A 22,731-nucleotide genomic window follows, 5' to 3' on the forward strand; every position below is an offset into this window, starting at 1 on the left:
GGCCCTTGTTTGCGGTTTCGAGCCCGCGGTGCTCGCATCCCCATCTCTCTCCCGTTTCGAGGCCCATGTTGAAGCGGAGTGAGTGGGATGCCGTGTTGAGCCGAATGCCAGCTAGTCTGCCTTGACGAACTGACGGACGAGCCGCGTGCCCGACGAGGACTGACATCCCTTGACGCGAACAATCTGGACCTCCACCTCGGCCTTGACCTGGAAGTCGATCTTTGCGGACCCGTCCTTGAGCTCTGCGAGGCTCTCAGCAATCTTGGCAACGGTGAAGGTTCTATCGCACGCCTCGGTAAGGCGCCCAATATAAGGGAACGGCGTGGGGCGTGCCTCTGGATCCAAGTCATAGTCCTCGTGGTACCCATCGTCATCCTCATCGTCATCGGCGTTGTGGAAGTTGTAAATAACCCACACGGGCCCTGGTCGTCCCCGAGAATCGATTTCTAACACAACCCCGAACCCATTTGCGATCCAAGGCCCACGGACGATCTCTTTTCGCGCCGACGTTCGTAACTCGGTCCAAGGCCTTTTGCCAGCGTAGGCAAAGAGGGCGCCGAGTTGGACGAAAATAAATCCCCCTGGGCCATCAGCATCTTCAACATCAGTGTCGCGAATTGTGTCTCCGCTAGTGTTCTCTGCCTCTTGTTGGAAAGTCATGGCACCGGAAACGGTCATGACACCCGGAAACGGACAGGTACCGGAAACGGATTCATGGCATCTGGCACCACAAAGATCCGGATAACCACGGGTTAACTTAAGGAGACAAAGGAGAGATTTAGGATAAAGCCACCTGCTCTCAAGAGCTCTGAGAGGAGAAAAAGATAGAACCAGAGATCAATTAATCACTTCTGAATGGCTTATGAGCACCTCAAATTATTGTTGTAAGCTCTCATCATATGTGCAATAACTTTGAAATCGTGGCTGTTGGTCTTCCAACACCTCTTTGCCGCACCTTTGCGGGCTCGGCTGGGTGGTGCTTTGGCCTTCAATGAATTCGCCCTCAACCCGGACGTTGGTATTGATGCCAAGAATACTGTGATGCACCAAGCCGGCGTCGTTCTCGTCCTCGAAGTTTGGCGACAGGTAAGCAGGACCGGGGTCCATCGCGTACCCAGTCAAGGCACCACCAAAGTCGCTCTCGCCGAGGAGACAAGACGGGTTGTTGTGCATTTCCATATTCCACCAATAGGAGCCTCTACCCTCCCCATCTCCAAAGTCCGTCGCCGAGATGGTCTCGAAAAGTTCGGGCTGCGGTATCGCCCTTCTCATTCTATCGTTCTCCCTCCCAGTCCAAGCCATCTGCCAGTGGCAATAGCGTTCACGAACTTCGGCATCGGTCCAAAAGGCCATGACGCGCTTGAAGATTTCCCCACGTTCACCTTTCCGCCTGCCATCGGCATCGAAAAGGGCCCTGTCGGTTTCGAGGTAGAAGTCGTAAAACTTTTTTTCTTCCTCTGTAAAAGATGCCACAATTTTTTCGTCCGACAGAAGTGGGTCGATAGGCATTTTTACAGGTGCAGTGTTCCGTAGTCTCGCTGCCGAAATGTGTGTAAGGTACCTAGGTAAGTAGGAGTTGAAGGCCCTGAGTCGTTGTTGCCTCGTTAGAAAGTGGCAGGTGAGATGGCGATAGGGAATGTCGAAAGGTTTGTTGTTACAATTGCTACTTGAGATTACCTCTGCGGGTTTTTTTGCAAAGTTTGTGGCGGTAGGTAGGTAGCTACCCGTCTGTGAGTCAACACATGACCCTCTGGCAACGAGAATGTGTGTGCAACGTAAAATCGACTTTCAGTGGATCCGCCTACATGTCTCGGTTACACATTTAACAAGTTGCACACAGAACATTAAATACCTAACATAATAGCATGAATGAAGAGACACCGTGAGGGATTGTATTGTGCTTTGTTTGAGGATACTTGGGATATTCAGTCTTGATTTAAACAAAGGACGATGGTACAAAGATGTCATTCCTATACAAGCGCTGTAGCTATCCGAGAGGCTGTATAGTACTGTAATTGGATTCATTAGCTCTGTAGTTATATACCGGTATTTCAGTCCCGTCTATTAGACAGTGGTGGGTTAGGGGTCTCAATTCTAAGAAGATAGGTATTTACGTACGGGGAGTGGTCTGGATTCAGGTTGGTGCTATGGATGTAGGTGGGTGGTTTGTTAGAATGCAGTCTGATGTGAACTTAGGTACAGGTACCTAGTTTAGGAACTGACTTTGTTCCTTACCTAGGTACATGTAGGTAAGTTTCCGAATTCTTTATTACGCATTAAAAAGTACGTACCTTTCAGCACATCTGCCAATTGCTGATCATGCAGGTGTTTTCGCAATTCAAAATTTTCTTCCAACCTTGGACGAAACCCAAGCAAACGGTCTTCTTCCTTTCTTCCCTTCCCAGCCCAACAACCCACCGCACTTTTTTCTTTCCTCGCTATTCCCACGAGGGAGATTGTACCCACACTTCGATGTCCGACCTTGCGCCAAGCAGTACTGGCGCCGGCGGCGATGGTAGTGCCGGCGTAGACAGCAACGATGTCGCCGTCTCTTCTCCTAATATCCAGCTTCTCGTGCCGGAGTCAGACGAGGCACCCACTCTCAGCCAGCTCTTGAGCAACGCGGAACTATCTGACGGCGATGGTGGTGCCGGCTGTGGGCGGTACGGACCCTGGTCGCTGCCGGATCCGCCCAAGTTCGACCTCAAAACAGATAAAGGGCGCGCCAAGGCGTCTCGGGAGATGATGATGATTCTGGGAACGATTTGCAAGCTGACGGTGGTTATCATGGTTGATTTTGACGCATTCCGCAAGTCTGAGTGCTAGAAGCACCAGATTTCGCTGAGCAATGCGCGAGTTCCGTACACCGTTACCGATTTCATCGTGGCCGTCCTTTATTACCACAACGTTTGTAGGACAGCAGCGATACAGATCCTGGATGTGGTCAACGGCAAGGGTCTCCCAACAGATTTCGCCCCAGGGGCCCCATCCAAGCCAACGTCGAAGGAAACAGGAAATCCGACGGAAGAAGGAAAACCTAAGTTCGACACAATTGAGGCACTAGCAGAATACGTTCTTGGGCTAGTCAATGATGTTGCCTGGGACATCGCTATTTTCCGACTACTCGTGGGTGATGGCTTTCTCGACACCGCATTCCTAGACTCAATCAACCCTGATTCACCCAGGCCCAAGGTTCCGAGTGTTTCGCCTCGGGAGATCTATCTCTGGTGTCTCCTCAACACGAAACGTTATCGCCGGGATGTGGAAGACTCGGCGAGGTCGGAGTCGCCGCGGGAGGATGTATCCGCAATCATCGGTAAGTAGCACAGCAAGCTTGTTGCAGAGACCGCTAGTAGTACGTACGGGTTGCTTACAGCGTTATCCAGGGATACTACCATACCTGACACCAACGCTACGACCTGACGCCCTGTTCAAATGGTTCCCAGAGCGACTTGCGCGCAGGATCGACGCGTGCACAGCCCAGGTCTTTTTCGTCTGTAGCGGCATTGACCCCGATGGTGGCCTTCTTCATCCCACCACGCACATTGGGGCATCGTTGGAACGCTTCAAGTCTTGGCCTGAGTTTTGGAATTTGCGGAGATCGGCGAGGAAGAAAAACATTGGATCGAATGATGTGGCCAAGTGGTTGGAATTTTTCAACGACCTCAAAGCCCTCGAACAAGCCGCTGGCATCGACAAGGACAACCCTGTCGAGCGTCTATTGTTCCGCAAGAAGCTTGTTGCCGGAGAAATGCCCGACGAATACAAACAGCAATACCAACAGAAGCTCGCCCGCATCAGGGATCTTCACCGGCACTTGGGTCAAGCTTTCTCTGAACGTGAGGAGGGCTGGGTGGCCATTAACTCATGCTACCTCTGCCAAGGCACAGAAGGGTACACGATCTTAGACCCAGGCCAAGATCCGGAGTTTTCGTTGATGTGACGAGCGAGCGAGGAATAGAGGCACAAAGGCTCAAATGATCCCACTCAATTACGTGAATCTAAAGCTGAAGAGAAGAAAAGAGAAGAAAAGAATCAAGATACAGGATTCCCGCAACTGTGGGAAAACACAAGTGGGAGGCGCACAGACCACCACTCAGGTTGCGGCCAGGGTTAGGGTCAGAACCACCCTGCCGTCACAGTTGAGGACGTGGGAGGCTGCCGGGCGGGGGAACAACCCGGCCTCTTGTGCGGAAGTGGCATGCAGTGCTTTCTGTATGAGGGAAGCTTTGTTCTCGGCTGAGGGTTGAGGTGGTGGCCGAGGTTAAACACAGCCACTCGCCGGACAGTGTGTTTTTTGTTTCTTTTTCTTTTTCCTTTTTTTCTTTTATTTCTTTTTCCTAGCTATGTAACTAAAAAGAAAAAAAAGAAAAGAAAAGAAGAAAAAAGACAAAAAAAAAGAAGAAAAGAAGCAAGGAGAAAAAAAGAAGAAAAAGAAAAAAAGAAAAAAAAGAAAAGAAAAGGAGATATTAACGCTAGAGTTAGGACGTTAGGGTTGTATGGGGGGATGTAGGAGATTACAGTCCTATTGTTGAAAAGTCATAGTTCCAAGTAGGTAGTTATCTCAGTAGAAAAAGACAATACAAAAGAAAGCATATCCTCACATACACACATCATATCATAGATAACAAAACCATCAAATCATATCCAGTAACCCCCCCCCTCCCACATATCCAATCCCACCACAGGCTTAAATCATCCATCCCCATCCATACAATCATATCATCGCATATCTCAAATCCACAAACGAACAACCCCCCCCCCCCCCTCCTTCAAAACCAACCACCCTTCTCCTGACACCCCTTAGCCGGCTTCGCCTTGACCTTCTTCTGCTGCTGCTGTTGCTGCTGCTCATCGACGGGCACCGACACGGTGATGCGGACGGTCTCGGTCTCGTAGACGGTCTCCTCGACGGTCTGCGGGACGGCGGTGACGACGGTGGAGACGGTCTCGGTCTGCGTGACGACGCTGACGCGCACCGTCTGCGTCACCGTCTCGAACACGCGCACCGTCGTGCGCTCCGTCACCAGCGGCCCCGGCAGGAACGTCGACGTCGGCGCCGCCGCTGCAACGGGCTCCTCCTCTTCCTCGTTCTCCCCCTCCTCGATGTCCGAGTCGGAGCTGTTGGGGCCGCACGCGCCCGCGAGTTGGTCTTGCTCGGCTGCGGCCTCGTCGGTGGTGGCTTGCGGAATGACCTGTTCCTCCGCGGGCATCTCGTCCGCCATGGTGATGGGGTACTCCGGCCCGCGTGGCGGGCACATATCGGCCGGGAGCTCGAAGCGAGGAATGTGCCGGACCTCGACTTCCGCGGCCTCCCGGGCATCCCCTTCCCGAGTCTCCAGCACCACCTGCTCCTTAACCTCCTCTTCCACCACAACCGGCACCTCCTCCACAACAGCCGGCTGCTGCTGCTGAACCTCCTCCACCGCCTCCACAACCTCCCTCTCCGGCCCAGCCGCAGCCACAGCCGGCACAACCCCCTCCAACCCCGCAATCTCCGGCATCCGCAAGCTCGCCAACTCCATCTCCACCTCCCTTTCCCTTTCCCCAGCACCACCACCAATAGCCCCAACCACCTTAACCCCCTCCCCCTTCCCCCCCTCAACACCCCCCACCCCCTCAAACCTCCCAAACCCCTCCCCCACCCCAGCCCCAGCCCCAGCCACCGGCACCTGCACCTGCACCACCTGCGGCGGCACAACCTGCACCTCCCCCACCCCCGACCCCACCCCAGTCCCACCTCCCACCCCCGGCCGCTTAACCACCACCACCAGGAACACACACAGCAGGATAATAGCCACATTCTTCGGGTCCCGCAGCAGCACCTTGAAGGCCTGGGTCAGCAGGTCGACAAAGCCGGCGTTCTCGTCGAGGACGACGGGGCGGCGGCGGTAGGGGTCTTGAGGGTGGTGCTGGTGGTGGGAGGAGTCTGTAAGTAGGGGGAGGGTGTGTTGGGGTTGGGGTTGGGGTTGTTGTTGGGGTTGTTGTGGAGGGGGTGGGTAGTGGTGTTGTTGTTGTTGTGGTTGTTGATGCTGGTGTTGTTGGTCGGCGGCTTGTTGTGGCGGGGGAGCGGGCGTCTCGCCGTAGATCTCGCGCATGCGTTCCTCGTCGCGGAGACGGCGCTCCTCGGAGGCGTCGACACCGTAGGTGCTTGGGGTGGCGGCGCGGACGAGGGTGTTGGAGGCCGAGGGCTGGGGGGTGGCGGCGCGCATGGCGAGCTGCAGAGCCGAGGGCGCCGGGGAGGACATCATGCCCCGCTGGGCGTCCATGTCAGCCTCGCCCGCAAGGTCGCCCTGTTGCCGGCTGGCTCCGCGCGCGTCCGGGTCTGCCTTGCGCTCGGGCTCCGGGTCGGGCATCCTCTCCAGATCCAGCTCCCGGCGCCGCTGCTCCTCCAGCTCCATCTGCAGCACGGCCAGCTTCTCCAGCTCGCTCTGCACGGCCAGGTCGACAATCGGCTCGACCTCGACATCCACACGCTCCATCTCCTTCCAACACGCCTCCCACGCACCAGCCCGCATCAGCCCGTTACTCGCGTACACCTTGATGCGGAACACCCTCCCCACGCCCAGATCCTCGCACCTGATCTCCCCGCAGCACGTCCCGCACCAGTGGGTCTTCCCCTCCGCCCCCTCCGCCCCCTCGTCATCACTATCCCCATCCTCCGGCACGTTCGCAGGACCCACATAATGGCCACACTCGAGAATCCGCGCCCGGCGCCGCAGCGGCAGCTCCAACGCCTCCAGCAACCGCTCCTCAAGCACCTCATAATCATTCTGCGGGTGCGGCAGCAGGATGCCCCTCTCCAGCACCGTATCACCCACACGATCCTGCAGCTCGCGCCACGCATCACGCAGGGTCTTGAGCGGGTCGCTGGGCTCGAACAAGGGCGATGATGATGATACGGCGGGGCCGTCGGCCTTGGCGGCGGCGGCGGCGGGCGGCGGCTGCAGGACGGAGTCGAGGGTGTTGAGCACGTCGCCCCAGACCCAGCGCAGGGGCAGCAGGGTGACGTGCAGCAGGACGAGGGGCGCCTCCTTGCGCGCGGACTTGAAGCGTGGCGGGGTGGAGCGGCCTTTGGGGGAGTACTGGGCGGACACGGTGGGGCTGCCGAGGCGGGAGATGGAGGAGGGCGGGCCGCCGCTGCTGCGCGGGCCTTGGTGGTGGTGGTGGTGGTGCTTGTGTGCTGAGGACCGCGACGGCGAGCTGCCGTTGAAGACGGATGGTGTGGGGGAGGTCATGTGCATGGCGCGGATCTCGGAGGGGGTGCGGAACGGCATGCGCGTCTCGCGGTGGGTGGGGACGAAGGTGAGTTTGGGGTCGTCGTACTGGGAGAGGCCTGAGATGGCGGAGAAGTTGGATGCGGTGCGCGCGGAGGAGTGTTCGTCTAACTGGCTGGAGGCGTAGGAATCGCGCCGTGAAACGCTTTCTTTAGCTTGCGGGGTCTTTATGCTCGGGATATCCGGGCTGTCGTGCTGATCAAGCGAATACAGGGAGCTCCGCGCGCTGCGGTCGCTAAAGACATCATCGTCACGTTCGTTATGGGAGCTGCTGTCGCCGGCGTCATCGCTCGAGATGGAGCGGGACGCTATGTGGCGGGCATGGGACTCGGAAGATTGCCGCCGGCTGGGCGAGTCGGCGTTTGCCGTGCTCCGTGCATCGTCCCCGAGCACGTAGGTGTCGCGTGAGTTGGTGCTGAGAAGCGAGTTGTCGAGCTCATCTCCCTCCTGCGGTATGTCACCGCTCTTGCGCTTTTCGATCTTGGCGACCACGGCGCGAGCGGCGGCCTGGATGAGGGCTTCGGTGCGGAGTGAATTTTTCCTGTCGCCGAGGTTTGGCTGGCGACCGCGTTCCTCTTCGTCCATGTCCGACTCTACGATGGAGGTGTCGACATCCTCAATGGGGAGATCCTGGTCGTCCCCGGTAGTGTCCTCCTGCGGAATCTCCGAAGGAGCCTCGATGTCATAAGCTGAAGTGTTGTTGGTTTCTTCTAATTCGTCAGTTGCCTCAGCTGGTTCGCCCGTAGCAGCAGTGTCTTCCTCGTCTCGCAGTTCTGATACCTCCTCTTGTGGCGACGCCTGCTCCACTTGGTGTTCTTCCTCCTCGTCCTCTGCTGGCTCAGGGACGGACTCTTCTGAGACGGGTTCTTCTCCGAGCTCGGCCTCGGGGGTGGGTTCTTCGACTGGTTCGGCCTCGAATGCGGTCTCTGTCTCAGGCTCGTCGAATTGCTCCGGCTCAGGTGCGGGCTCATCGGTCTCAATCTCAGCGGTCGCTGAGGATTCCTCGGTGAGTGTCGCCTGTTCTGTCTCCTCATCCTCGGGGGCTGACGGCTCGTCGGCAGGCGGCTCAGCTGTTTGCACGTCTTCTTGCTCTGCAATCTCGGGCTCCGGTTGTTCTTCGGCTAATGCTTCGTCTGTGGGTGTGACTTCTGCCTCTGGTTCCGGCACCTCGTCGGCTTTCTGCTCCGCATCCTCCACCGTAGCTTCGGCACCCAATTCGTCTGGAGTGCCAGGGACGACGGCCGAGGCCTGCACCTCTTCGGACGAGGGCGGCATGGTGGCGAGGGTCTCGTCGTCCATTGGTGCGCTCAGACAAGAAGGGTCGACAAAAATGTTGAAGTCCAGATCCAGCTCTGGTGTCTTCCGGGGCATCGTGGAAACAGAAAGACAGGACAGCTGCGAGTGGGACAATGCGATCAAAGTAATTTAATGTTTCTACACGCTGCATGCGCGTCCCTTGATATCTCGGGGCAACGGCGGCAACCAATGCAAAAAAGCCCATGCGATTGCCAATGGGAACTTGGAATGCCCTGGACCGGTGGAGAGGCTAAAGCAGGATGCGCTGGCAACTGTCCGAAACGGTGATGTGAGGTGGCTCGAGGGTGGGTTGTTTGGACGGGAGGCACACCCGACTGGCCTGGGGGCGGTGACAGGGTCTCCGGACAGGCGGTGACGGGCGCATGATGGGCTGTGACGGCGCCCAAGCCGCCGTTGGCCAATTGTTGGGCGAGTAAACAAAGCGTTGCTGGGGAGATTGACCCCTCCGATTGTCTTGGCGGTTCAGGGGGTCGCCGTTGTGGACAGGCACGGGAGGGCAACCGCGACCCGCCGCAATGTAACCTCACAGCGCCTTCCCGCAACATGTTCCAAACGCATTTTCGTCCCAAGTCGTCGATTCTCAATTGTGAATCCCAGTCCGGGTTTTTTCCACCGTCGCTGACCTCATTCTGGTTTCTTTCTTGCCCGCGGAGCCGGGGGATGAAGTGCTGACACCCTCCTTGGCGTGGTCGAAGGAACAGCAGGCCAGCGACTAGAGTGAGCCTGAGAGAAGGGCCACGTCAAGAAGCTGAAGGGCCACTTCGCTCGACACCTGCCGGAACCAGATTTGTCTCATCAAGTCCTCACGGATCCGGGTAATCGAAAATTGGGTGGTGAGATCGAAAGCAATAGCCGGGCAATCAGTTCTGGAATATTTCACAGTGACCTTGGCGACAATATGGGCAGCGGCGGTCTCGGCGTTTCCGACGAGCCGCCAGAGAACCAAATGGGTGATCGAGACGACAGCAAGGCCGCCGTCTTTGGTATTAGCGTGTGTACAGATCAGCAAGCGAGTGACAGCCCTGACGGCGCTCGACTGAGCCCTCGTCATGAATACGCCCTAGATGTCCAGCGTGTGGCAAAACTCGAGCTCGAGAATTCCAGCCTGCTGCTCAAAACAATACCAGGAGCCAACTGGGCGTCCTTACTCGAAGCTATCCCAGCTATTGTCTGCATCTTCGGAGTCCTACTCAAGAGATCCCGGGATGGGGCGCCAGCGGGACTCAAGATTTCCCCACCCGAAATTAGCGGAGAGGATGGAGAGGTCATCGGGATGCTGCCGCACAACTCCTTTCACACGGACCTTGAGTCCTCCATCCACTCGGGCCGCTCTGCTTTGAAGGAATTTCAGGGTACCACGACCTGGGTCTTCAAAGCTGTTAACAGCTGTATCGTGCATGGCGGCAATATAAGCATCGAAATGCTCCAAGACGATCATGGCGTCGTGGCCAATCTCGTCCCCGAGATTGATGAAGTCTGGGAGTTGGCCGAGGATTGTCTTAAAAGAATCAAAAAATTAAGTCAGCACTTGCAGTCGTGGTGCGAGAAAAATAGCTTTCTGAAGGATATGGCCAGGGAAGCCATAGGTATGAGTCTCGTTCCTGGTTGCTGCGGATGGCCTGGGACTAATGGCGGATGGCCTGAAGGGGAAAACCAAGCCGATACTACCAAGGCAGAACATGCCCAAGAACTGGCCATGAGTGATGTTGAGTCTCTACGTGATCAAACGGTCGCCCCACAAGCGGAGCTGGTACGATCTCGAGTTACGTTAAGAATGTACTAGCAGTTTCCTAACATGCGCCCAACACCAGAAACCCATCTGCGATATCTTCTGCGACTCACAGAAAAGCCTCGCTGAACTTGACGACCGCGTCAGTCAGCTGGCTCAAAGCTTCAGCGTTCTTATCGAGCTATTCACTAGAGTCGAGGAGGATGCCAAGGATGTCCAGCAAACAGTCAAGCAGGGAGCAAAGCTCAAAAGTAATGATGAGCTGGAGTCGATGGCCATGAGTCAAGCGGACAAGAAGGTTTGTTGAGGCCTGGGGTTACGGGATGCAAAAGATACCAGCTGACCAACGTTATCACAGAGAGTCATTACCAAGGCATTTCACCTCCAAAGCCACGCCTCTGCGATTCGAGACATAACCGGAACCTTCGTCGAGGTGTCCAATAGCTACATCAAACCTGCTTTGTCCAAGTTGGAGACTCTCTCATTCGGTACAGACGCGGAGTGCAAGGTCGAGAATGAGAAGTTCATGACCTGGTGTGACAACGCAATGGTCGAAATTCGGGCTCTGGCCGCCGAAACCGATGCAAAGCTGCGTCCCAACATCCAAAACCGGGTCATATCCCTGCAGGAATACGCCATTGATGTAGCTTTTCCTCGGTTAAAAGGAGAAGGAGATAAGAAAGGACTGTGAAAACAGACTTGTCAATCTTCGCGCCCTCATCAAAGACCGCCTGGTCCACATCACTCGCATAGACCGTAGGCATGCCGTAGTAGCCTTCAACGTGAACCGCAGGACCGACAGGGTATCGTTCTTCTCAGTGGTACGGGGGGGCAGTCTGGCAAGCTCCTCTGGCGACAAGCCCCTTCCAGAGCTCATAAACGTTCCGGCTTTCAGCTGAATGTCTCTTCGGCGTCGGCGCTAGCCAACAGCACTTGCATCCCCACCCCCGACAACATCATCAACCCCTCCGACGCCCTAGGCTCACGGATCCGCAGCAACATCACCGATGTCCCTAGTGCTCCTTTCCATCAAAAGACTCGACCCCTCAACGCCCACGCCTGCACCCGCTCCTGACCTTGCAAGGTGGACCGGCGCAGCAACTTTGCTGGCGACGAGGCCGGTGCAGCTAAACGCAGTTGACACGCTCACTGCTCGTCATTGAGCACTATAGAACAATGCGGTGAACATTGCTTGATTATTCTAAGACTCGGCTAGCCAGTCCGACGGTCGGCATGTATCCTTCGGAAGGCGGTTACGTTGCCCACGACCTAAGGGGCATGAGGTTGTGGAGCTGAGGAGATGCTTGCAAGTGTGGACTTGAGTAAATTTGGACCTTGGGTTTATTGTTCCAGGGGCAGCTTTTCAAGAACACCGCAAAAAGAGCTACCAACTCTAGTAACCAAGCCGTGGCTGTCTCTAGTATTATGGACTCGACTGTTGTGAGGCCGAGAGGGGACTGCAGCCTGGCCGTGGGCTTAGCTGATACCCTCGAGTCCCTCCCGAAACCCCGGGTAGCCGGTGAACGGGAAGCCGATCCGGAATGTGGGAGAACAGCGGCACGGGATTGAACTCGGCAAGTGTAAATTAACTGGATGCGGGCAGGTAGTGGTGCATGGTTGCCATTGAGGCTAAAGTTCACGACGGTCCCGGCCGTCTCGGCGTCTAGATCCGGTAGGACCTGTCCGGCGCCGGGTGGACTACCCTAGCCATGGCTCGTAGCTTCTGGCGATCGCGATCACTCGCTACGCAAGCGCCTACAGATAAAGTGATCGTTCCTGACTTGCGGAGAAAGGATGAAGGATCTTCGCCGAGGCCGCCCGGCCATCAAGCAACCGGGACTGTCCATTGGCACGCTTGGTAACAATCTTGGCCGAGGCTTGCTACGGCCAAGACAAACCCAAGGCTCTACTGTCGGCCAAATTCACCCTTGTACAACGCAGACCTAATATCGAGAAGACGCACTAGGTTCGCAAATTGAGAACCCGCGTCGTCAGCATGCACCGCGGAGCCAACCAAGTGGCCGGGAAACGTAATGACTGCAGGGTCAGAGCGCAACTGCTGTTCCATTGCATTTCTTAAGATGGAAAGTAGTTGAGGGTGAGTAAACCGGGTGTCGAGAAAAGTGATATTTTATCAACGTCACCTATAAACCGGGGGCGTGCAAGGCGAGGATCCCTCTCCTTCGTATTTGTGTCACCCCTAACCACAACAACCCGAGAATTCAGTCTCAAGAACGGCTTCATTGCACGGGCACCATGGCTCATATCTCGAAGCTCGTTACCTGCCTATTATTGGTGTGTTCGGCAACTGCAGCCTGCACTGATCCGGACAAACGTCGAGCATGGTGAGTGCATGTAACCACGGCTGCTACCCGGCCACCGTTCAACAAGTTGGTTGACTGATTCACGTGGGCAGGCACACTCTGAGCAACGATGAGAAACTGGAATATATCAATGCTGAACTGTGTCTCATGGAGACCCCAGCGAGGCTTGATCTGCCGGCAGCCAAGACGAGGTTCGATGAGCTGCAAGCCATCCACCAGCTTCAGGCCTATGCCACTCATTTTGTGGTGCGTGGCGAAGTCAAACGCTCGCCCACACGGAACTTCTTTAACTAACATGCCCTAGGGCGCATTCCTCCCATTCCACCGCATGATGATGCACGCGCACGAGAGCGCCCTGCGGAACGAGTGCAACTACACAGGCTACCAACCGTACGGCCGCCGTCTCCCCCCAAGTCCCCATTCACCAAACCAGCATCAAGCTAACCCTCCCTCCCCGCCCCAGTTACTGGCACGAGCAGCAAGACGCGGGCAAGTTCAGCGCCTCGGTGCTCTTCGACGAGACGCACGGGTTCGGCGGCAACGGCGTCGGGCGCGACGGCTGCATCGCCACGGGACCCTTTGCCAACTACACCAACTCGCTCGGCCCGGGCTACGACAACACGCAGCACTGCATCAACCGCGCCGTTAATGACCGCATGAGCACGGGCTCCGCGCAGGCCAACGTCGATGCCTGCCTGGCTTTGGAGACCTTTGGCGAGGCGTGGCCGTGCATCGAGGGCCGGCCGCACTCGGGCGGGCATGGTGGGGTGGGCGGGCAGGTGAGTTGGTGCTTTTTATGTTTATGTTGCGCTTGGTGGCACAAGTAAAGGTATCTATCTAGTTGTGTGGTCTGAGGCGTGCTGACGCGGTGGGAAGATGCTCAATGGCGTGTCGAGCCCGGGCGACCCCCTCTTCTACCTGCACCACACCTGGCTCGACAAGGTCTTCTGGGACTGGCAGGCGCTGGACCGGGCGACGCGCACGACCACCATCAGCGGAACCAACATCGGCCCGGATTACTCGCCGGGCTTCCCGCCCCGGCCGTCGAATATCCCGTAAGGCCATTTTTAGTCTCGTAGTGGATCGAGAAAGATACCTTACTGATGATGTTGGTCTGCAGATTGCCCACGGGGGCGGATGGTGATCCCGGCACGACCACGACGCTTGGCCATGTCCTCAACATGTACGGCAACAGTCCTAACAAGACGGTGGGGGATGTCTTGGATATCCAGGGAGATTATCTGTGCTATGAGTATGTCGAGCCGTAAGCGGGAGCAAGTCGTAGACTTCGACTGCAGCAACATGAACATCCAGGGGTTTGTATGGAGTTGGGCTCGGTGGGAAAACGACACATTACCCATCTGGAGTCGGCGTTTCTCTTCATCAGTATGTCTATTCGGCGAGAGAGCTTTTGGGACAGTAGTGATATAAAAACATGATATAACCAGAAATCAGATCAGCTGTACGGTAGAGTGCCATCAAGAGATTCCTTGCCATTTTAACTCTCGTCATTCATGATGTCGCTGTATCCTGACCGGGAGTCCTTCGTTAGGAACCCCTTGCCCGCCCTGTTTATAGTGAGTCTCATTGGCCAACCAATCGACCATTATTGGCTTCCTAAATCAGACCCCTTGCCCCGGGGGCCGGACCTTACAGGGGACTGGAGTTGTCTCCCTCATGACCCTCTGGAGTTTTGTCTCCAGAGGACATTTGAGGTCATTATCCCGAATTACTCTACCAAGCTCCCACATATCAACAACCAGTTAAGGACGGTTTCCCCGCCGCGGTTCGAAACGGCGTATTCGCATACCAACGGGTGAGTAATACGAATACGCCTAGCTCTTTGCCCGTCATCCTGGCTCTTCACCCGTCATCTTGGCTCTTCGCAAGTTCTTGGTATTTCACTAGTCGTCCCTGCTAACAAGCTCACAGAGAATAGAATCCTGCTCGGTACGAAGCCCAGCTCAAGGAATTTGCTCGGGACACACCGTACCAAGCGAATTCTAAGTTCCATCGTCACCAAGACTGTACGGTGGCTATTGCCCACGGTGTTGTGCAGGACGTCTACCACTTCATGAAGGACGTTCTGGCCATTCGCAAGGAAAAGGTCGAGTGTGCGTTTCTGAACGTCGCGCCGGACAATACCAAGGAGTTCTGTATGCTCGTCTGGCACCATCTCGACGTGAGTGACACCGTCGAGCCGCTCAAAGTTATGTTGTCAGCTAACATCAAGGTAGAACGAAACATTCGGAACACGCGGGCCCGCCTCCTGAAGGGAGATGCCAAGTTTGGTCTAGCTTTTGCGCCGCCGCCGGTAGAAAAGGCCATGGACACTGATTACTGGAGAGCCCGGCAGATTTCCGCAGACCCCTGGAAGGCAACTGGGTGTGACTTCGCTATGGAGATCCGCCGCCCGCTTGGCCGCGATGACCCCGGACACAGAGTTGCTAGGCGCGACATTGTCGCCTTCGACACGTACAGCGAGATCGACAAGTCGTAGGGCGACTTTTATCTCAAGTTCGACGATGGTTTGGACGTTGCGAAAGCCCACATCAATGCCGTCAAGCCTCTCTAGGTGATATAATCGAGGTTCTGGCAGAGTAAGGACCATCCAAAGCGAGTCTGGTGGTTGTCCGGGTAGCCGATCTTCATGCCGCCGATGGCAGCGACTTCTTAGACTTCTTAGCTGGAGCTGTTGTCCTCGACAAAAGCTAGCCCACTCTTCTTATTGAAGATAAAGGCGTAGTCCTGAAGAGCGCGAGTAGCCTTGGTGGTAGCGCCGGCGGATGACATCTTGATACTCTAGTCCTGTTAGTATGCGAGAGACTCGGTCCTTGGGAGGCTGAACACTTACTTTGAGGCCGAAGTTAAGAAAAGAAAAGAAAAGAAAAGAAAAGAAAAGAAAAGAAAAGAAAAGAAAAGAAAAGAAAAGAAGAAAAAACCTTTATCTTACTTTACTTCTTCTTCTTTTCTCAACTGACCTTCCTTTTTTATCCTTTTTTCTATTTCCTTTACTTCTTTCTCTTTTATGATTTACTTTATTTTACTTGTCTTTTTTCCTCCATTTACGTCCTTCTTTCACTTTTGCTCTATTTTCTTTTCTCGTTTCTTCAATTCTTGATTACCTACTTTCCTTCTTTCCAGAGCTATTTGTTTTCGTGATTCCATACTGCTTATCTGCGCACGACAGTGAATGCCTTGATTGTGTGTTGTCTGCGTGTCTTTTCGGCAGTGCAAACGTCTGCGCCTGGATTTCTGTAGATCTCGGTGCCAGAGGCATTCTTGGTGGCTTGGTCCGAATGTTTCTTCTCGGCTTTTGCATCTCAACCCTAACCCGGTACTTACTTCGGAATCCAGATCCATCGCCCCTGCAGATCTGCCGATTGGCACACAGCCACAATTTCGTCAAACCAAAAATAACAGAGAGCCAAACTGGGGCAAAAGTCTCCAGATGAGCGCCACAATAGCTCGACACCGCCACAATTTGTCTCGCACCTTCTTTGACCAACAGGGACAGAGCTAGCAGAACCCGAAACCAAACAGCTCGAGAGCTCCATCTGACTGAGGCAAGGGAAGTGGGCGGGCGGAGAAGCAAAGGTGCTCTAGGCTCTTCTTCGGGGAGATGGAAAGAGCGAAGGCTCAAAGCATAGGCCTCCGGACAGCTCGCGAAGCAGCATGATTGCATGAACCACAACACGCTGGCGGAAAGGTCGTGAAACAATAGGGCTGGCGGGGGCGCAACACAACACACAAATCGTGGACGGCTATTTGACCGGAATGTTTACACGCAGACATACTTTTTGGGGGTTGGGATGTTGGCAAAGGGTTGGCTGGGTTGGTTTGTTGAATCCCGGCCCATCTATTCGTCTCTACTGCGCAACTGCGAATCTCAAGCTTTGCACAGCCCCATAACCAGAAAAGGCGATAAGCTGGCGAGAAATGGCCGTCCACTCTTGTCAGCGTTGCTGTTCCAAGCTTTCGAATCAAGGTTTTCCCTCGCGACCGAGCGCTTGGACGGGTGGAGGAGCGGCGCCGTTGATGAAACAACTTTTGTATTTTGGTGATACAGAATGGATCCAGCGCAGAGTCGATCAGTAGCCTTTCTGCGGTGCGAGACGGCCAGGAGATCGCTGTGAGCGGATTGAAGGCGGAGCTTCCACGGACTCGACAAAGGCCCCATCGGAGGCGGCAAATGCCGACTCACCGACTTGCTGACACGCCCCCATTCTCGCACACTCCCTTGCACCACAATCCGCCGGCCCATGGCTTCTCTTCTGTGGATGACATGAGTTGTTATCACTGGCTACCAACTGCAGTAACCAGGCGTGGTGAAAACACGGCATTCGACCAACACATCAATCGAGATCGAGGTTCCACTTCCTTGAATGGTTTCCGGCGTTCCTTACGGCATGTGGGGCCCCGCCCCGGCCGATACACGGGTCAAACAGCAAATGTACGGATAGAACAGTGGCATTCCATACCCTCCGAATCACAAGATGAACATCGTCCGCTTTGGTCGACAAGACGAGGGTGAACTTCGCAACTGTTTTGTCCTCGTTCTGATGCGTTCTGATGCGGAGTTATCGAAGCGCCCGCTCCAGGTTTCATCCCCTTTTGTATCATCCTAGACGGTAAACGCCGAGTGAGGCAGTGCAAAGCCGCGAAGGAGCCAACAGGGTCTTCCCATTTCCATGGCCGCGCAAGACTGTCCGTGACTTCCGGGGGCCCTCTGCAGTTCAACTCGCACCGGCCTGGCACTCCGCATCGCAGTTCTGCCCAGTTGTGCAATTCTCCGTCTTAACACATTCAGCGGGACTGACTCGAGACCGCATCGTCGAGTCGTGCAAGGCGCCCTTTGCGTTATCTCCGCAGCCAGGCAGCAGTTTTTGTCAAAAGCGCCGGGCTGTTTTCCCTCCGCCTTTGGGCCGCAGCGATCAAGGTGAATACCTAATAAAGGACGGTGGCTCGGCCGAAGCCATCACTCTGACACGGGGATTTGGGTACTTGGGATGCACCGCCATTTTACAGCAGGGGACCAAGTACCCGAAGGCTCGGTCGGAGCTTGCTCCAACCCATTGCGCCGTGGCCGTTGAACAGGCTATTTTGCCGAGCCGTGTCCTGATTTGTCCGACGGCCGAGGGTTTTGTGGGGACTATCAACCAGATTGGCTGGTCGGTTCCTCTCGCATTGGCTTACGCGTCCCCCTTCCCAAAGCGACAGATATCCCTGCGACCGGGATTGCCTGCTGCAACCACCGCCCGGTTTCTTGCGTTGCTCATTCAAAACTGGCGCACCTTGCCTTTCCTCCCGCCCCCTCTTCCTTTTACATGTTTTGCAACTCACCAGGCCCATCAAATAACCATCTCCAACATAACGACGCCAACGATATATCCTCGAAATATTCGACGGCATAAAAATCGAGCGATAGCGATCGAGTTTTGGCCTGTCCTTTGTTAGCGCCCGATTAGTCATCCCCAGTTCCGGCCGCGGGCAACACAATGGCTGGGTCCCAACAAGGCAACGGGTTCGACCTCGACCCTCTGGAATTCATGGACTTTTCGCAGTACGACAACACCACCACCGACACTACCAGCAACGGGTTGAACTTCCATCCGTCCTCGCTCTCGCCATCGACTTCGATCCCGCTCAAGTCGGAAACTCCGGAAGGCTCGTCGTTGTTCCCCGCCAACCAAGGGTTCGCAGCACCCAGCCACCAGTACAACCTCTACAAGCAGCAAACAGGTCTCGTCCCGGGCGCACTGACAACGACGTTGTCGATGAACGAGCCGCAGGGGTATTTCCAAGAGTATCTGGACCTTCAACAACAACACGACATGCTCGCCGGGATTGGGGAGTCGGACGACGTCTTCGACTTCAACACACCCTTGCCCACTGGTTTGAACACCTCGGGGATGGATCTTGGCTTCGAGTCCCCCGATGCGGGGCTCTACCTCAGCTCGACCATCAACCCCAGCGCCATCGGTGGCCACGAACCTGATGGCCTGACTTCTCCCTTGCCGACGACACCCGCCTTGTCGAGCACCCCTGGCAGGGTGTGGCCAGGCATGCACCAGCAACAAGCGGCGATTGCCCGGGCACAGCAGCAACAGAAACAGCAAGAGATGCAGAGGCAACAACAGCAACAGCAACAGCTGCAAAGACAACGTGTCCAGGCCAAGCAGGCCCAGAAGGCCAGGTCACCGCAAACGAGCAGCTCCATTGCCGAGCAAAACGTTCAGAACATTCTGAGCTCGATGCGCTCGGAGCCTGTACAGTACACTCCCATTAAGAGTGTGCCGACGGCAAACTTCCCCAAGAAGCAAAAGTCCGAGGCAGAGATGGATGAGGATGAGAAGTTCCTCGCCAGCGAGGAAGGCAAGAAGCTCAGCAGCCAAGAGCGCCGTCAGCTTAGGAACAAGGTTTCCGCTCGCGCGTTCCGCGGTAGGAGAAAGGGTAAGCATCCCCCCCCCCATCATCACTCGTCGCATCCTGGCCCCGTCACTAACACACCATCGCAGAGTACATTGGCTGGCTCGAGGGCGAGCTCACGGACCGGCACAACGACTCGGGTCTCCTGCGGGCGCAGAACAAGGCGCTGATCGAGGAGAACGCGCGGCTGACCAGCCTCACCAAGATGCTGCTCTCGTCGGACCACTTCCGCGACCTGCTTAGCGACCTCAGCTCCAACCCGGAGAAGCTCGACGACCTGCACTCGGCCGGCGAGCCCCACGTCCAGGCCCACGCCCGCCAGCAGGCCCAGCAGGAGGCCGAGATGCAGGCCCGCCTCCAGGCCGAGAAGGACGCCAACCCGCACTTGGCCGAGCAGCAGCACCTCCGCTACCAGGAACACTTCCGCCTCCACATGATGTCGGGCCATGCATAAGCTGGTTTCGAATGACGAGTGGTGTCGGAGCGCGGTAGGGTTTGGTTCTTGGTTTTTGGAGTGGTTGCCTGTTGTGTGCCTGTGGTTGCGGGAGTCGGTCACCGGTGGCGTCGTCGTGCTTTTCGGGCTTTAGGAAACTTGGGTTGTGCATAGCGATATACTCTCTGATTCTTTTGTATAGTCTTTTTCTTACCTCTTTATCATGTTTATTATTATGATCTGCCCTACTCAGCTCAAGCGAGTGTGCGCGCGATTTGCCCGACACACAACGTCAGGTCTACCCCACGGTCTAGAAGAAATACAATTTTGCTCTAATCCCTGGTCCCGTTCATCTTGCTTGCTTTTGGTGATGGTTTGGTGTTGAGGTGCCACGGCATCAGCCCATGGGATTTGACGCCACAGCAGGCATCATTGGTCATTCCGTTACCAAAACTGTCACCTGCTTTTGGCCTGGCCTTGGTGTGTGTTGATTACCTCAGCCGAATTGGACTACCCGTGTCCGAGTTGAAAACACAACATCACTGTTCTTGTGGTTGTTGTGGTCTGCTCCAAACCCATAATACGAAACCTACGAAAATTCTCATTTTCCCATTTGCCTCATTTCTGCTGTATACCGCCCCATTCCTCCTTCTCTGATGCTGCTCATCCAATCTTCAAAGAGCGAACCTGAAGCGTTTGCTTGACTATAGGGGTGAGATGGTTTGTTCAGGTGTGGCGTCGTTGCTGTTGGTGACCAGGTGGTGGTTGTCCAAGCCTAGCAACTATTCTCTTTCCTTTTCCCCCTCTTTTCAGCCCTCGAGAGAAAGAAGATAAGGGGGAGGGGGGTATAATTGATACAAACAGGCCAGAGCTGTTCCGCCACCCCCCTGGCCTGGGCAACCAAACTTTGAGCCACAGAATAGAAAGTGAGCTTTTGTCTCAAGCTTGGTTGGGTACATGTATCACATACAGGTACGGGTGTGCCACTCCTCATCTTCTTTCGTTTCTATTGGTCTCCCGGACTTCTAGTAAATGAACCCGACTGCCTAAACACTCCAGTCGCTATGGCTACAAGAATCGGGAGGTATAACAGAGTGGAGGGACAAGAGTGTAGTCCTCAGTGTGAATAAGATGGCCCGGGGCATCCCGAGATCCCCGGTGGTCAGGGCTCCCGAGATAGGTTAGTTATCACTCGTGACTACATACCTACCTACCTACTGAGCTGCCATTCCACTATTTAAGTTACTGCGTAGCTGGTCTTTGCCAATCCTTTTCATTATTTCTCCTCCCCCATCATCTCCCAAAGCCCCTCTCGCTACACACTCACCACGACCTTTCGCCACACCTCCACCGCACCGGTTGAATATTGCACAACGATAAAATGGTAAGTCTTCCATTCACCTGCACCTGTTTCCACCTGACCGGACCCGACGTACGCAAGACGCATACACGTGTTCGCCGGGTTCGCAAGCCATCCTCGGTGATTTTTGCTCTCGCCCTCCACAGCAAGCATGCTTCATCTTTTCTTATGATGCAGAGGCAAACAAAACTAACCAACCTGGGTGGAACGAAAACTGCAGGCGCTTGACGATCAGTTTTGGCAAGGTTTAGACCCTACAAAGCCTGAGCGACTTTCCAAAGTTCTCGCTGCCCTACACTGCTTCCACATCGCACCGCCGACGGACATCTTCCACTGCGAGTTCACAGTCCATCCCACCGATCATCATCGCATTTACGATGGATTTCCCGAGCTCCAGTTGCTGGAGAAACTCATCGACAAAAACATACATTTTGTGAGTGCCTAATTTTGCTATCTTGCATGCTGCAGACTGTAACCCCCTCAGCGGCCCTCGCCCCGTCACCGGTTGAATTCCATTTCCTGACTGCATCGCAGCACTTTGATGCCTCAACAGGTACCCTCGCCACGATGTACCATACCTCTTTCCACACGAATATCCTTTTTGCCTTATCGAACGAGATGCACGTTGGCCTGAGATCCCTCCACAGCCACCCCGGCTCGGTCGGCGCCCTCGCCCGGCAGGTAAAGCACCGGAATTTCCCTCTCATTCTGCGCGGCGAGGGGGCCAATCGAGACGGCAAGCCGACCGACATCACCCAAATTCCAGCCTTGTCGTATGGTAGCTCGCGCAGCACTGACCCGACCTTCGTCTTTGACTTCGCTGGTCACCAAGTCGACGCGCCGAGCAAGCACGCTCGGTACATTACCAAGCATCGTGCCCGAACCGTTGTTTCTCTCCGACTCAGCGTCCCTACAACGGCTTGGCTCGGCGACAAGGCGAAGTACACACGCATGGCTGACAACTCGGCCGTCTGGGTCTGGACAACAGTCGATGGAACGGTGCAGCCTGTCGTCCAGAAGGAAGCACTGTCGACGCCCGGCGGGCAGATCAAGCTTTGGTTGTCAGACCTTGTCCCCATGGCCGACGTCGCAAACCTCCCCAGCGAGTTTGTCCGGCCTCTTCGCGATGAGTAAGTTGTCGTCTCTTCCTCCGATTTCGTCGCCGCTGCCCCTGACCCTTAGCTACAAGACTCAACCCGCTGACCCAAACTCCATGCAGACCCGAACACGCCGCCAACATTTCAATCCCGTACTCGGTCATTCTGGAGACCCTCAAGGACACTTCGGACGCGGTATTCGGGGTCACCGACAGCAATCCCGCGCCCTCCAGTAGCATTGACCAAAGGCTGCCAGCCTTCGGCACGGATGCGAGCGGCAGGCGGCACTTCTCGTCTGCTGCTCGTCATCCTCTGGCTTATCGCAAGCCGGCGGCCGGCGCCGCGTTCGAACCGGCGATGGCGGCGCGCCGTGCGTCGGCGGCCTCCGTCGGCCGCTTCTCGACGCGGTTCCTTCGGGCCTTCCGAAAGTAAGGTCCCGATGGAAGCATCGGATTTGTCGCATCGGGGGCACGCACGACAAGGGTTGTTCAGCCGGCCGCTTTTCGGCACTGACAACATCGCGTCCCTCGCGGCAGCGGCGGGTGGGCCAGGGGTTGCAGAGAAGGCGAACAGTCTGGTCAATTGAGCGCGGTATTTGTGGTGGCTTGCTGTGGTCTTGCAGGAGCCAGGTACTAAGTGTAGAGTTGATGTATTTATTAACCGCGCGGGCGATGGTGGCTTGGCGGAGAAATATGTACATTAGCGAAGCAGATAGTCTCCTCTCAATTGACAATCTCCTCTCACCTAATTCATGAGTGTATTTGC

At 55.6% G+C, this 22,731-nt stretch overlaps 9 protein-coding genes across 9 annotated transcripts; 6 read left to right on the forward strand and 3 right to left on the reverse strand.

Moving 5' to 3' along the window:
• Positions 1–111: 111 nt before the first annotated feature.
• On the reverse strand, positions 112–1,509 carry F5144DRAFT_550357 (uncharacterized protein; the record flags this gene model as incomplete). Its single annotated transcript, XM_066787633.1, has 2 exons — positions 112–721; positions 956–1,509. The coding sequence occupies 2 exons, from the start codon at positions 1,507–1,509 to the stop codon at positions 112–114; spliced, it is 1,164 nt and encodes a 387-aa protein (XP_066639444.1).
• A 963-nt stretch (positions 1,510–2,472) lies between these two features.
• Positions 2,473–3,997, forward strand: F5144DRAFT_632158 (uncharacterized protein; the record flags this gene model as incomplete). The annotated part of the gene is made up of 3 exons (XM_066792483.1): positions 2,473–2,819; positions 2,916–3,316; positions 3,387–3,997. The coding sequence occupies 3 exons, from the start codon at positions 2,473–2,475 to the stop codon at positions 3,941–3,943; spliced, it is 1,305 nt and encodes a 434-aa protein (XP_066639445.1). The 3' UTR covers positions 3,944–3,997.
• Positions 3,998–4,746: 749 nt separating this feature from the next.
• Positions 4,747–8,917, reverse strand: F5144DRAFT_614655 (uncharacterized protein). The gene is made up of 2 exons (XM_066791777.1): positions 5,785–8,917; positions 4,747–5,541 (listed from the first exon to the last, which is right to left on the reverse strand). Exons 1-2 carry the CDS (start codon positions 8,646–8,648, stop codon positions 4,773–4,775), a joined length of 3,633 nt encoding a protein of 1,210 aa, XP_066639446.1. The 5' UTR covers positions 8,649–8,917; the 3' UTR covers positions 4,747–4,772.
• Positions 8,918–9,379: 462 nt separating this feature from the next.
• Positions 9,380–11,172, forward strand: F5144DRAFT_336853 (uncharacterized protein). The gene is made up of 4 exons (XM_066784187.1): positions 9,380–10,180; positions 10,241–10,344; positions 10,406–10,621; positions 10,682–11,172. Exons 1-4 carry the CDS (start codon positions 9,493–9,495, stop codon positions 11,012–11,014), a joined length of 1,341 nt encoding a protein of 446 aa, XP_066639447.1. The 5' UTR covers positions 9,380–9,492; the 3' UTR covers positions 11,015–11,172.
• A 1,407-nt stretch (positions 11,173–12,579) lies between these two features.
• On the forward strand, positions 12,580–14,063 carry F5144DRAFT_656258 (uncharacterized protein; the record flags this gene model as incomplete). Its single annotated transcript, XM_066793154.1, has 6 exons — positions 12,580–12,668; positions 12,740–12,893; positions 12,952–13,037; positions 13,081–13,426; positions 13,524–13,702; positions 13,768–14,063. 6 exons carry the CDS (start codon positions 12,580–12,582, stop codon positions 13,913–13,915), a joined length of 1,002 nt encoding a protein of 333 aa, XP_066639448.1. The 3' UTR covers positions 13,916–14,063.
• Positions 14,064–14,164: 101 nt separating this feature from the next.
• Positions 14,165–15,398, forward strand: F5144DRAFT_632162 (uncharacterized protein; the record flags this gene model as incomplete). The annotated part of the gene is made up of 2 exons (XM_066792484.1): positions 14,165–14,224; positions 14,587–15,398. 2 exons carry the CDS (start codon positions 14,165–14,167, stop codon positions 15,145–15,147), a joined length of 621 nt encoding a protein of 206 aa, XP_066639449.1. The 3' UTR covers positions 15,148–15,398.
• A 270-nt stretch (positions 15,399–15,668) lies between these two features.
• F5144DRAFT_336875 (uncharacterized protein) lies at positions 15,669–16,434 on the reverse strand. Its single transcript, XM_066784188.1, has one exon. The coding sequence runs from the start codon at positions 16,330–16,332 to the stop codon at positions 15,769–15,771; it is 564 nt and encodes a 187-aa protein (XP_066639450.1). The 5' UTR covers positions 16,333–16,434; the 3' UTR covers positions 15,669–15,768.
• A 1,488-nt stretch (positions 16,435–17,922) lies between these two features.
• Positions 17,923–19,847, forward strand: F5144DRAFT_581254 (uncharacterized protein). The gene is made up of 2 exons (XM_066789428.1): positions 17,923–19,100; positions 19,166–19,847. Exons 1-2 carry the CDS (start codon positions 18,146–18,148, stop codon positions 19,528–19,530), a joined length of 1,320 nt encoding a protein of 439 aa, XP_066639451.1. The 5' UTR covers positions 17,923–18,145; the 3' UTR covers positions 19,531–19,847.
• Positions 19,848–20,573: 726 nt separating this feature from the next.
• F5144DRAFT_656268 (uncharacterized protein) lies at positions 20,574–22,651 on the forward strand (the record flags this gene model as incomplete). The annotated part of the gene is made up of 6 exons (XM_066793155.1): positions 20,574–20,603; positions 21,105–21,302; positions 21,338–21,550; positions 21,775–21,810; positions 21,875–21,975; positions 22,089–22,651. The coding sequence occupies 6 exons, from the start codon at positions 20,574–20,576 to the stop codon at positions 22,396–22,398; spliced, it is 888 nt and encodes a 295-aa protein (XP_066639452.1). The 3' UTR covers positions 22,399–22,651.
• Positions 22,652–22,731: the final 80 nt, after the last annotated feature.

Source organism: Chaetomium tenue, assembly GCF_020726465.1.
Source record: "Chaetomium tenue strain MPI-SDFR-AT-0079 chromosome Unknown F5144scaffold_6, whole genome shotgun sequence".
Classification (NCBI taxonomy): domain Eukaryota; kingdom Fungi; phylum Ascomycota; class Sordariomycetes; order Sordariales; family Chaetomiaceae; genus Chaetomium; species Chaetomium tenue.

Bases quoted from the DNA above. Each gene is read 5' to 3' on its own strand.
- F5144DRAFT_614655 (XM_066791777.1), bottom strand. From the start codon at position 8,648: ATGCCCCGGAAGACACCAGAGCTGGATCTGGACTTCAACATTTTTGTC. The intron at 5,542-5,784 runs GTGTGTGTTCCT...TGCTGGGGAAAG, and splicing joins AATGTGGCTATTATCCTGCT to GGAAAGGGAGGTGGAGATGG.
- F5144DRAFT_336853 (XM_066784187.1), top strand. From the start codon at position 9,493: ATGGGCAGCGGCGGTCTCGGCGTTTCCGACGAGCCGCCAGAGAACCAA. The intron at 10,181-10,240 runs GTATGAGTCTCG...GATGGCCTGAAG, and splicing joins TATGGCCAGGGAAGCCATAG to GGGAAAACCAAGCCGATACT. The intron at 10,345-10,405 runs GTACGATCTCGA...GCCCAACACCAG, and splicing joins TCGCCCCACAAGCGGAGCTG to AAACCCATCTGCGATATCTT.
- F5144DRAFT_336875 (XM_066784188.1), bottom strand. From the start codon at position 16,332: ATGCAATCATGCTGCTTCGCGAGCTGTCCGGAGGCCTATGCTTTGAGC.
- F5144DRAFT_581254 (XM_066789428.1), top strand. From the start codon at position 18,146: ATGGCTGGGTCCCAACAAGGCAACGGGTTCGACCTCGACCCTCTGGAA. The intron at 19,101-19,165 runs GTAAGCATCCCC...ACACCATCGCAG, and splicing joins GTTCCGCGGTAGGAGAAAGG to AGTACATTGGCTGGCTCGAG.